The 12,828-nt window shown below is 41.3% G+C and overlaps 1 protein-coding gene across 8 annotated transcripts in view; it reads left to right on the top strand.

Moving 5' to 3' along the window:
• Window positions 1-10,034, top strand: part of gramd2a (GRAM domain containing 2A) — a 29,218-nt gene extending 19,184 nt beyond the window's left edge. For 4 of the 8 annotated variants that reach the window (XM_023952844.1, XM_023952848.1, XM_023952851.1 and 1 more), the window contains 9 exons: window positions 175-466; window positions 1,929-2,032; window positions 3,196-3,294; window positions 4,077-4,148; window positions 4,239-4,295; window positions 5,256-5,433; window positions 7,479-7,572; window positions 8,507-8,611; window positions 8,691-10,034. In XM_023952844.1, coding sequence (XP_023808612.1) covers window positions 175-466; window positions 1,929-2,032; window positions 3,196-3,294; window positions 4,077-4,148; window positions 4,239-4,295; window positions 5,256-5,433; window positions 7,479-7,572; window positions 8,507-8,611; window positions 8,691-8,694 — 1,005 coding nt within the window. In that variant the 3' untranslated portion in view covers window positions 8,695-10,034. The remainder of the gene's footprint in view (window positions 1-174; window positions 467-1,928; window positions 2,033-3,195; window positions 3,295-4,076; window positions 4,149-4,238; window positions 4,296-5,255; window positions 5,434-7,478; window positions 7,573-8,506; window positions 8,612-8,690) is intronic. The other 4 variants (XM_023952853.1, XM_023952863.1, XM_023952862.1 and 1 more) reach the window with 1 other exon arrangement.
• Window positions 10,035-12,828: the final 2,794 nt, after the last annotated feature.

Here is a 12,828-nt window from a genome sequence, read left to right as displayed (position 1 = left end):
GGGGGGGGGGGTCACCTGGGAGCTGCGCAGACTGGAGTCTCTGTACTGGTGTAGTTTAGAAGAGGCAGCAGCTGCTGTTAGTCTGTATGTCTGTGTTGTGCGCATTAGACGCGGCAGTGCATGTGCATGCAGGAAGGGGGCGGAGCCCAGCACTGACCGGAGACAGGGAAACAGTGTGTCTCTTGCAGCGGTTTGCTCCAGGCCTTGGATGTGCGCGAGTGTGTTTGTGAGTACGGTGCCAACGTGCTGAGCCTGGTGCAGAGCTCGCGGCCACTGAGGGACAGGGTGTTTCCTGCGCCGAGCGGAGCCGGGGGCGCCGGCGGGACTGGTGCTGTGCAGGCAGGCCGGTCCACCAAGGAGCTGCTCATGTCTCTGCCCTGTCCCTCTGCACAGACTGTCAGCAAGTACAACTCGCAGTACCACAAACTCTTCCAATGCGTGCCCAAGGATGAAATTCTCATGAAAGGTACAGTGTTCGCTTTTCTGGGCTTATTCTAAAAATTATATATATATTTTGTGCTTGTATTTGTTTTTTGCAATTCAGTGAGTCAAACTTATGTTCTCTAATGTTAAAAATGGAATAAATCTGTTTATTGTTAAAAAGTATTATAACCTTAACCCTGCCAATAAATATGTCTAATTGATATTAGACATATTTATTTTGTAACTTTTTTTAAAGGACATTTATTCTGCTGTAACTTTAGGACAAAATGTAATTTATTTTCCAGTATAATTTCATGTTTAATGAAATTGAGCAACTTTGGTCTTAATTTAAAGTAATTTTGTTCTCTTATTTAGTCATTAAATTCCCACTCTGATCATCTTTTGATCTATTTTCACAAAAATCAAAACACCTTTGTTGTTCTCTAGTGCATAGTTTCATTTCTGAGTAGTGGTTGGGACTGTTGGCGTGGAGCAACCCCGCCCACCTTTCCCTTCCTGTCCCGGAGAGGAGCAGGAACCTTTTAATCACAGTTAATTACAAATACGCTCTTTCTCTTTAAAACAGCATTTTTTCAACTCCTCCTTTTTCACAACAATTTAAATAAAGAAATATTCTGAAATGCGATTTTAAGATTTCTCCTAATGTCCACCTTCATGAGAAAAATCCCACAAAAACATGTTAAAAACCCCAAAAACACAATTTTCACCGGAGAGGGTCTTTGAACTCTGCAGACTTCTGTGGAACAGTAAGATCTGCGTTTAGACTTCACACAGCCAAAACATTTTTGGAAAGAAAAAGAATCCAGGCAACATTCTAAAGTTTTCCTGCTTTTTATTCATTAAAGTGTGTCCTGGCGCTGTGTCCCTCCTGCATTGTGTTCTTCTGTTCTGCCATCTGCTGGAGCAGAGATCCCACACTCAGCTTCAAATCCATCTGCAAGTAAAAAATGAAACGATGGACAGGACTGCTGAAAATCCCTCTTTGACCTGCCTGCAAGGCCAAATATAGGCACGAGCCATGTGATGCCCCCACAAATGTGGAGCAAAAAATCTATAATCAACGAAAAATAAGAAATGTAAACAAACCCCACAAAAACAACAGCAGATGAGTGAACAATAAAGTAACAACAAAAACAACAATAAAAGACAACAAACCTTAAGGATGGAGGGACAGACAGATAAGCAGATGGACAGACAGACAAAAAAAGAAAAAAAAAGACGAATGCAGCCTCAACAGAGTCCTGCTTGTGCCTGTCCCTAGCCCGGTAAATGCAGAGGTTAGTGTCAGGACGAGCATTCAGCTTCAACTAATGAAACATATCAAATAGTTTACAGGAGAAGATAGATATGTATGGATAGATGATAGCATGGTTTGTAAGCATTTGAGACCCCAAAGACCCCCCCCCCCCCCCCCCCCCCAATAGATTGGCTAAATTCAGGCCTGCAGCTTTTTGAAGACATTTCATCTCTTTTTGTTCCCTCAGTTTACTCCTGTGCTCTTCTCAGAGACATCCTTCTGCAGGGCCGCCTCTACATCTCCAGACACTGGCTGTGTTTCTACGCCAACCTCTTCGGCAAGGACATCAAGGTACAGACGTCCGACCAACACTCGCCTCTGGCTCGTGAAGGAACTCGAACCCTTCAAGTCACTAGTTTGGCTGACAGCCAGCTTAAAGTCAGATGCCTCCAGCGTCCGTCTTTGGTTCTTCATCATCTTAATGTCTTCTTTAGTCCCCTTCTTTATGACATGAGCGCTGTCAGATTCATCCAATCGTCTTTTTGAGTTTCCTCCATGAAGCTGTGGTCTTTCTTTCATTTCCTTGAAACCAAACCCTATCCTGAAATCTCTCTGAAGCAAAAGCCTATTTTCAGACTGCATTCCTCACATTCCCATTAAAGAAGACCACATTTTTCCTCACTGATGTTCTGAGAAAGCTTTGCTGTAAAGCTGTAAAGAGTCTGCGACCCCAGGCTCCGGAGCCACATGTGGCTTTTCCACCCCTCCTTTGTGGAGCTCTGGTTAAAAACGAATGAAAAAATTTTTCAGGTTAAAAACTAGTATTAAAGTTTGAGTAAAGTAACTCAAATGTTACTCAACTCCTTCTCAAACAGTTGAAGGACAGTTCGTTTCACAAGTCTAACATTTGAACAGATTTGGAGCACAGAGTTCTACAGAAAATCAATTGAAGGTCAGTAAGTACAGTCAGAATGAAGGTGCTCCGGATTTTAAGGTGGACTGTCTATTTTATAACAAATTCAAGGATTTTAAGTTCACCTTATAGTTTGAGAAATACTGATTTAAAGCTCCGATTTATGAATTCTAATAATAAATGTATGTTGTTGTTTTTTTAAAACTACATTTAAGATGATCCTGTGTGGTACAGGGTGTCTTTTATTTTGAAAGGAAGTTCATGTGAACCTCTGTCAAAGTTTAAACTATTTCATGGTTTGAAAATATTTTCTCTTTATTTTTATGTTTAATTTATAACAAGAAAACAATCATGTATTTATATTTATCATAATAGTAACAATAACTTAAATACAAAGCAGTGTCTGCTTTTTGTAAAGGTTACAGTAAGACTCTGCAGCTCTTTGTGGGTTGGAGTCGGTAGGAAATCGACCTGAATGGCTCTTTCAGGGTTAAAGGTCGCAGACCCCTGATCCTCTTTTGACTCATTGTTAGCGCCTTTATGTAGTTCTTTTTGGGGTTATCGTTTCTCTTTGTTTACGTTCATCTTTGTCCCTCTTAAGGTGGCGATTCCTGTTGTGTCTGTTAGGCTGGTGAAGAAACACAAAACAGCCGGTCTGGTGCCCAATGGCCTGGCAATCACCACAGACACCGGCCAGAAGGTAAATAAATAAAACAAACCTTCACCACAGCCTGACTAAAGTCTGTCAGGTTCAGGTCCAGAAAAGGAGGCAGAGACACCAGCCAGCAGCTCATAACTAAATGAATTGATCCAAAAAAATGTCCCACTAAAGAGAAGTCACAGGCAGAGGAGATGAAACGCCTCAACTCTGACAATGCAGAAAAGAAGTCAGGCTGGATGTAGAAAATCAACACAAAGTTAATGGAAATAAGGTCAATAAAGAACATCACCACAGAAACTGGATTGATAAAGGGGATTTGAGGATTTAACATGGAGTGGGTGGAATAACTAAAGTAAGGCTGATGCTAAAAACCAACAAAAGAAGCTAGAAACAAAGAAAAGAATGACTGAAATTAAACTACAACACAATACTAAAGAGACAAAACCAGATTATAGAAACAAGGACAGAAATATAAAGAACATCATAAAAATAAAATGACAGAAACACAAACAAACAGTAGCCAAATATTCAAAGAAAAAAAAAACGGATTTGAAGCAGAACAGATCCTGACATGATTACCTGAAGTTCAAAAAGTCAAAAAGCTGAGATGAAAACCAACACAAAGACATAGAAAAAGGCTGCAGCAGCCGGCTGGGGTTCTTCCTAATAAGTGAAGAAAACTGGACCAGTGAGTGTGATGTCGCCCCTGGAAATGACTTGTTTACTCCCATTTTTTGCTAACTTTATTTTATCTCGTTTCTTCTTTAGACCAAATCTTTTATGATTAATTGTTTATTGAGCCTTTTGTTTGCGATCCTCAGTATGTGTTTGTGTCGCTGCTGTCACGAGACAGCGTGTACGACGTCCTCCGCAGGATCTGCACCCACCTGCAGGTCAGTGAACGCACCACCTGCACGCCCCATCTGCTTCCTGCCGTGATGTGTTCGTGTCAGTGAAACGGGCGATTGCTTTCGTTTTTCCAGGTTGACGGGAAGAGTCTGAGCTTAAAGCAGTTCATGGAAGAGCCGACCTTATCCCTGGTCAGTGAAACAATCCCTTTCTACCAACTATTGCAAAGTGTTTCCCCTCTAAACTCCAAAATGTTGTGAAAGCTGAGGTCTGACTTCAACCCAGTGGAGTGAGACCGGATCCATCCATCATCCTGTTGCAGCCCCAGCCTTGCAGAAAAACGTCCTCTGAGTCTGCAAGATGTTATCAAAGGCCACTCTGAAGTCACCTTGTGTTTGTGTGCTCTGCAACAGCTCGGCTTTGTGTCCAGGAATAATTAGATCCTGCTCCTTTCTCCCTCTGGGAAACTCAGCCACCATAGTCTTTAGGATGATAAAGTATTTGAACTATACTAAAAAATATATTTATCTTTGAATTGTTTCAAATCGAAATGTTTCCCCTTTCCATCGGCATTAGGACATAATAGTATTTGCTTATGGAATTTAAAAGGAATTCCAGGAATCTTTCATGTTTGCTCTAATCATTTCCAAATGTTTGCCACCGATTTTTGGCTTCAAGTGTCAAAAAATGAAAACGCAACTTCTTTATTGAAGCTCAAGTGAGTAGTAGCTTCAAACAACCACAAGGGGGCAGAATCCAGGACGAGACGAGTAAAAGTAGCTCAACATCCACCACCTTAAATCATGGTTAACAATGACGTGCTAGAAGTTGGACCGCTGTTGGTCAAATGATGAGGAGAGGTAGAGGGGGCTAGGAGAGTCCCTGACGGAGGAGTTTGCTCTGCAGGGTGGACCTCTACAGATGTGTGGAGGAGGAAATCAGAGGTGATGGTGGTGGATGTTGTAAGAGCAGAAAGCAGGTGGAGGAACACGCTGCTGAGAGAAGTCAGTGAATTCAGCCACAGAGAAATATTGAAACCCTTTGGACGGACATAAAAAGCTTTGAACTGATCCATCAGTCCAGGATCTTTATTCTTTTACTAAACCCGACTTCCTTACTTCAGGTGTTTCTGTCCGTTTTCAACGCTACAGGACGAGTTCCCGGTTCCAGATGAGTTCCCGGTGGTGGACGAGTTCCCGTCAGTCTTGAAGTGGAGACGGAAACCCTCGGTGGTTTCTGTGTCCTCCTCCCTGCCCGACCTCCTGGGAAACTCCGGCAGTGGCTTGGGAGCGGCGGACACGGTCTTCAAGTCAGAGCAGCCGCTGGAAGGTGAGGAACCAACCCGGTGCCGGTCTGAGCTGTCTGTCTGTTCTCTGGTAACCGCTTCAAGTCACCACGCCCGTCTTTTCATCCTGATTGTCACGTTTTTAGCCAAATCAAAAAAAGCTGTGTTGTTTTCTAGGACCTAGTCTCTGCAGAGCAGCAGCAGTTCATTAGAAATTCGCCTCTGAGTTGTGGGCGGGACTGTCGGTGCAGAGCAACGCCGCCCCTCTTTCCTCTCCCCGTTGTTCAGAGCTTGAAGCTTAGAGCAGCAGATTTTCTACATCACAAATACAAGTTTTTTCAAACTGCATTTTTTTTGTCTGCTCCTCATTCACAGTTTGAACAAAGAAAAACGCAGAAAGACTTGAATTTGTTAAAAAATGCAGTTTTAATCTGAATCTGAAGTCCTCCAACACAAGAACATGTTAGTGAGTCTGAACTCGTTATACCTGATGAAGTTGAGCTAGTTGTTTCATTTATGATTCTTATCTCCAGAACCTTTGTTTGCCAAGTTACTTTTTATTTCTACAAAATAGATTTTCAACTTTGTCTTTTACATTTCTGAAAACTATAAATTATTATTTTTTTTGCTTTTATAAGAGATTTTGTCTAAGTTTTAACGATGCTAGTGTTCCGGCAAGAAATAACTTTATTTATTATACATTTGAATTCTGTTAGTATTATAAAAATCAACATATTGCACAAACATTAACTGACACAAAATCTCCTAAAATATTATTATTTGTTTTAAATGTTCATGTTCAGTAAATTCCGTCCATAGGTTTTATTTTTTGTTCTAACGCCTAAAAAACTGGTGTGCAGAAACGTTGATTGTGATTTCCAACAATAATAACATACTTTCCGTGGATCAGCAGTATTGTGTATCGTGTTGTTCTTAAATCGACTTTAAATCTGCTCGAGTGGATTATATGCAAAGGTTACAGTCAAATGCAGATTAAGTTGAGATTAACACAAACGTGTTTGCAGACAAACACGTTTGTGTTAGGAAACACTGCAGACGAGAGCTTTTGGCTAGTTTTTAGTGTTTCAGACAAAAATTTCGATCCTTTTGTTTGGCCTTCTCTATGGTTTTTAGATGATTTTTGCATTAAGTTTTTTTTTTAATGCATTCTAAGTAAAACGGCACACGTTTTGGTTTATGAAAAAGTTATCAGCAATTCTGATTTAGAGACAGGAAACAGTCAGAAAAGCTTATATTTTGGAGCATCTCTTTATAAACCGTTAACAACAATGACAGAAAATCACGTTTATTTAAATCAGAATCAGGAACTAACGTGATCATAAAACATTTATGGTATGAAGGAAATTCATACTGTCAAGTCATAAAATGACAAGTTTGCCAATAAATTAGAAATGTGTTACCATTAAAGTGAGATGCTTTGAAAGCACTGAAGCACAGTTAGTAAAGAGGACATTACTGCCATGGTGAACGAAAAAAAAGTTCCCGAAAGCAGAATTCATGCGTTTATAGCGTGTGGACACAGCAGAACCATGAGATGATGGTATTCGTACCCAGAGTGAACTGTGTGTTTGGGGGGTGGGGGGGGGGGGGGGGCAAGGGACCATTTAGAGTCATGTGTTGTCAAGGACAATGTTGGCATTATTGTGTAGTCATGTCAAAACACAGAAGTCAGTTCTTCCAGCAGTTTTACTTACATGCAATCTACAGGTCCACCGCTAGATGGCAGTAAAAACAAACAGTTTTTTAAATACCAAGAGAATTTTGTTTTGGCTTTAAGTACAATATCCCAAGTGCAGACATGTGGCCTATAATAAACAATGTTTAGCAACATTTTTTCAATGTTTTAAAACCAAAACACTTGTTTGAATGATAATAGGAGAGTGAAAAGCAAAGACTGTGAACTGATGGATGTTTCATGTCTGCATCCCAATAATCGGATGGACTCAAACTGGTGGAACAGCAGCAGAATCCAAATATGTGGCAGAATTAAGCCGAGCTCATGGTTTTGTGTCACTCTGTGTGTGTGTGTGTGTGTGTGTGTGTGTGCGCGTGTGTGTGTGTGTTTTAGAGCGAGGTCTGCAGACAGACAGAAGTCTTTTATCAGAGCCGGTGGCAGAGCTGGGCCAGATGGAGTACCAGCTGCTGAAGTTCTTTACCCTGCTGTGAGTGTTCAAGAAGACACACACACACACACATACACACACTGACAATACCACCTTCACCTCCTCCAACAGCTGACTCACAGCTACGCACACAGATACACACACACACACTGAGACTAAGAAGCCATTAATGTTGTCTGAATCAGTCACACAACCCAGCAGTTAAAACAACTTTATCTTGTGTTTGTGTAAAGCAAACTCTTCCTTCATGACATTCAAACAATAACATCTGAATTACTAAAAAAAAAAGGGGTTGGAATTTTTGTACGAAGGCAAAGCAAATAATTCAGACTAAAGATATTTTAGCTGAACTTGCTGTTGAATTGTTACCAAATATATTTATTATTAAAAAGATAACCAAGTGATCGTAAGGGTGGATATTCAAATCTTTGAGGTAATCGCTACAATCACGGCATTTTTGCAACTGTCAGTGAAACTCCTGGACTTGTCAGTGGCTGTTCTGGTCCAGACCCTGCGGGCAAACGCCTCCAACTGTCCCTGATTTGGATCCGTGTCCTTCTCCAGGCTGCAGGTTCCAACTCCTCTCAATCATTTGACTTTGATTCAACCAGGAAGTCCAGAAAGAGATTTTCAATCAACTTGTCTTAGCAATAAAAGATGTTTGAAAAGAATTATTGTTATTTAAAAAAAGTAAGTGTGTGTATATATATATATATATATATATATATATATATATATATATATATATATATATATATATATATATATATATATATATATATATATATATATATATATATATATAAAAGAACAGTATCTATATTGGGAAAGAAACATGAATGTTCATGTTTACCAACTGTGAAATGCTGCCCCCTAGTGGTAAACGCATACATTACAGATCACTTCTTTCACGCCCTTGAAGGTTTATAGTTTGTTTTTTTTTCTAATGGTGTGTGTCTGCTCTTTACCATAGCATTATCCTCCTCATCCTCTCATCCTGCTACTTGGCCTTCCGCGTGTGCAGCCTGGAGCAGCAGCTCTCCTTCCTCAGTAATCCAAATCGGCCCCTTCGAGAAAGGTGATGCACGACCCCATGTACGGCCTCCTGTGTCGTACTGTTACCTCACCCATGACCAGAATGCTGCCTCCCCACACAGATAACCGCTGCTCCCCATACCTCCGCCAGCCGCCTCCACTCCCCCCTGCTCAGATCACACCAGCTCCCAGGCAAACCAGGAGGAGGAGGAGGAGGAGGAGGAGGAGGAGGACAATCGATGAGTCCAGCTAACCGCCTCATCCTGGACCGTCTTCTCATCTAGTGGTCACTTCCAGACTATGCAAACAGACTGTAGATAGGTGTAATAGACAGTAGGTTTTGCTTTAGATCATGACTGTAAGGCTGAGTAACGTGAGGATGCTTTGGTGCGAGGAGAGTCCTGAACGGAGAGCAGAGACGTCTGCTGGTTGACGCGTTGCTGGACAGAGAAGGGATTTGAGTTACTTGAAAAAGACTGACAGTAAAGATAACGTATGTGTTATTTCATGTCCATCCTTCAAATCCAACTGTTTTTTTGTGTTACTTTAAAGATTAGTTGCAACGATGCACTTTTTAAAAAACTGGTCTTCATTCTTTTAAATGTATATAATGGAGCTGTCGTTGCCTTACTGAAGGTACTCTGAAGTCCTTTTGAATGTATTTCAGGATGACTGTAATGCTACGTTCGCACCGGGCATGTAATGCTTGTTCAAGACTGGGCTTTTAGCATTCAGTGTTCACACTGGTCTGTCGCTAACACATACTACCGCGTGTACCTGTAGCTACAAGAGGCTGGGGGTGAGATGTCAAAGCGGTGAAAAATCTGCTGAATCTCACTTCAGGCTTTTTGCTTTCACAGCTCTATTCTGATAAATGAAAGACTTGGTGTCATAGGATTCCGTTTGGGCAGAAACTGCAATTATTCTCCTTCATGATCAATTTTCAAACGGTTGGCACTTCCGTGAATTTAAGATGGACGCCATCCAAACGTCACTAATAAATCCGAGTTCCTGATTGGTCCACGTTAAACTGGTTTAACTTTCAACACACGTTCAAATGCCGTGTGTTTTGTACATAGAGGCCAAAAATCGACTTTAAACCGTGTATATTGATGCGTAAGCATGAGAGTTTAAGCACGTGGACTCGTCATTGGAAGCAGTCGCTCGAAGGCGCTTTTCTGAGCCCGGCGTGGACGTAGCATCAGGCTAGACGCAGCCCCGTTTCACTGGTTTCCAGTCGTGAACTGACGGATTAACGTGTGATTTTTATCATCTCACCGCAGAGAGAGGACCGGATCAAAAAGATCTTTTTTAGTTCTTAATCATTGCTGTTTCTAAGATGTAAAAAGAAGGCTGAAGTCAAAGTGTTCTATCTTTTGCAGACCTGGATAATGTGAAGTCTTTGCTAACTATAGTTGTAAGAAGTTCAAATGACATTAAAACAAAAATAAAAAAGAGTTTGTAGATTTGGGCAGTTTCTTTGGGGGGGTTGGAGTTAAAGAAAAAAGTACCATTTGCTTTTTGTTCTGTCATGGTGGCATTGAGCTTGAAAGCAGCACACTGCTTTTTATTAGCCTTCACAGTACAGCTGCAATCAAAACCCTACAGAAAGGCGTCTGCGCTTAATGAAGGACACGTGCAGCGCTGCCTGAACACGGATGTTCTGCCCTGCTGACAAACAGAGAACATGTCACCCATATCATGGGTTCTCACACGAACAATTCATACTCCAGAGAAAAGGCTGTTTTTAACTTGTTCTTGTGACTTTTTTCTCATGATGGAGGACATTTATACAGAAATTAAGCTTAAAATATTTCTTAATTCAAGTTGTTGTGAATCAGGAGCTGAAAAACATGCCATTGTAAAAAGCTTTTAGATGTGACTTAGAACCATCAGCTCCCTGCTCTGCTCCATTCTGATGCATCTACTTGCAGACAAATAGATCCATGTACGACTTGTACCAATTGATTTTTTTTAGTGTGCATTTTTTGCAACTCTAAATCTTACAATTGTTTTTTTCAATAGATGTCCTAATTTTTTTTCTTTTAAAAGTATTCTAAACATAAACTATTAAAAAAATTAGCAAGTGAAGCAAAAACAACACCCAACATTTTACATTTAGTCCAGGTTTTCGTTCTTGCTAAGATCCTTTAACACCTTTTGCAGTGAAAGGGACAAAAAAAAGTGCTTTTCGTTTTAGTCCTTGTGGGACGGCTTACCCCCTGCAGGCCTCTGGAGGCACAAGGATCGGAGGCGAGCGCTGCACCTCTCTCTGTGTGTGGGGACAGAGTTTTATGGGCGGGGTAAAGATGGCAGCTCCCGACAGACGGTCAGACTTCCTGCTGCCGTGTCCATTCCTCCAGGGAGCTGCGGTGCCCGTCCTGGAATGCCTCTCCGGTGACCTCTGACCCCCGTGGCGTGAGCTGCACTGCTGACTGAAGCTACACACTGACGCTCTGCACAAACCTCACACCCACGCTGCACAGCTGGGGGTTTTCCAGGAACACATCGTTGCAGTGCTTCATGGAAAATTTACAGCTACAAAATAATAACAGGATTTCATCGGCCATTTCATGATTTTTAAGCAATCACATTAACCCTTGTGCTATCTTAGATGACCCAACCCTTGCATTGACGTGTTCTCCCTACCATAACAAAGGTGGATAAAGGTGGAAAGATTTCATGTAATCCATGGACACCAGTGAAGATCACAAATCATTGAAGAAAAAAGGTTCAGAACACTGTCTAGTGGGTCTAGATGACCCAACTCCCAATGTTAAAGTGACTAGGATAGCACAAGGGTTACAGCACCATTTATCAACTAATTTTCTTTCTTCAGAAGGCAGAACGGCTGTCCTTCCTGCCTCGCTGCTGTCGTCTGCCGTCAGAGAAGCAGAATCCCCTGCAGCCACATAGCAGCACATGTTTTGATGACCAGAGGTCAGCCGTGATCTCTGATGGTTCTGTAGATTATTGCGTACGAGCGCCGTGTTCTCTGGACAGATGCAAGCAGCAACGGATCCAGATAAATGCGCTGCAGCTTCACAGAATAACACAGATCAGTTTAGAACAGGACATGTGGTAACTCTGCTCTCATGTTTTAGTCAGGACGGGCCTCACAGGCTGAACTGCTGCTCCGGTTGACCTGTGAGACGTCTGTTTGTAAAGGGACGAGGTATTCACACTGTTTCTCTGTGTTTTATGTTTATGTGATGAGAGGAGCCACAGTCTACGGTGTTTGGAAAATGAAGTGATAGCTGACAGAGGGGGGGGGGGGGTGCTGCAGGATGGGGAGACCTGCAGAAGACCCCCAAAGTCTTCTACACAGATCCAGTCTCCTCTTGAACTCGCTTTTGTGGTTGTTGTTTTTTTTAATTCATTTTTATTTCTTTGATTTAGGAGTTCTTGACGTTCTGGCTTTACCATGAGCTAAAGAAGTAGCATTTTTCTTTAGGTTATAGTGTTTCAGGTCTTTTTCTTTTTTTTTATTTTTTAGAATTTCTAGAGCTTCTTTAAGATGGAGATGCGTGCGGTTCTAAAGTAGCCCAGCACACCGGCACCCTGGGGTCCATCTATGATGTCGTGTGAGAAATGATTGTATTATAATAGATCCGGGCTGATTATAGTGTTTTATATGAGTAGTGTCTGAAATTGGAAACAAAAAATACTAATGTTTTTTTAACTTCATGCAAAAATAAGAGTTTAAAATGAAAATAAATAAATAACACTTAAATATTTTAAGGCATAATGTGATTTGAAGCTTTGTTTGCTACATCAGGACAGCAGGATCCAGACCTTCATCATCGGATAAACAAACACCTGCAACCAGTCTGAACTTTCATTCATTGGGGATTCATTTAGTTTTAACCCTTGTGCTATCCTAGGCACTTTAACGTTGGGAGTTGGGTCATCTAGACCCACTAGACAGTGTGCTGATTCTTTTTTCTTCAATGATTTGTGATCTTCACTGGTGCCCATAGATTACATGAAATCTCTCCACCTTTATCCACCTTTGTCATGGTAGGGAGAACACGTCAATGTAAGGGTGGGGTCATCTAAGATAGCACAAGGGTTACATGAATGTACGGAACCACATCATATGGTTCCGCATTTTTCATTTAATGGAAAGCTACATGGAAGTTGATTCATAGAGAATAGATATGAGAGCTGTTTAAATGTAGAAGTGTTTTATTTTGAAAGTGAAGCCTTTATAGATTTAGCATTGAGACATTAAATAGAGTTTATGTTGCACCTTTCTCT

This window comes from Oryzias latipes, chromosome 3 (assembly GCF_002234675.1).
Source record: "Oryzias latipes chromosome 3, ASM223467v1".
In the NCBI taxonomy this organism is placed as follows: Eukaryota; Metazoa; Chordata; class Actinopteri; order Beloniformes; family Adrianichthyidae; genus Oryzias; species Oryzias latipes.
The sequence above is the reverse complement of the archived record's forward strand: the minus strand, read 5'-3'. Positions and strand labels throughout refer to the sequence as shown.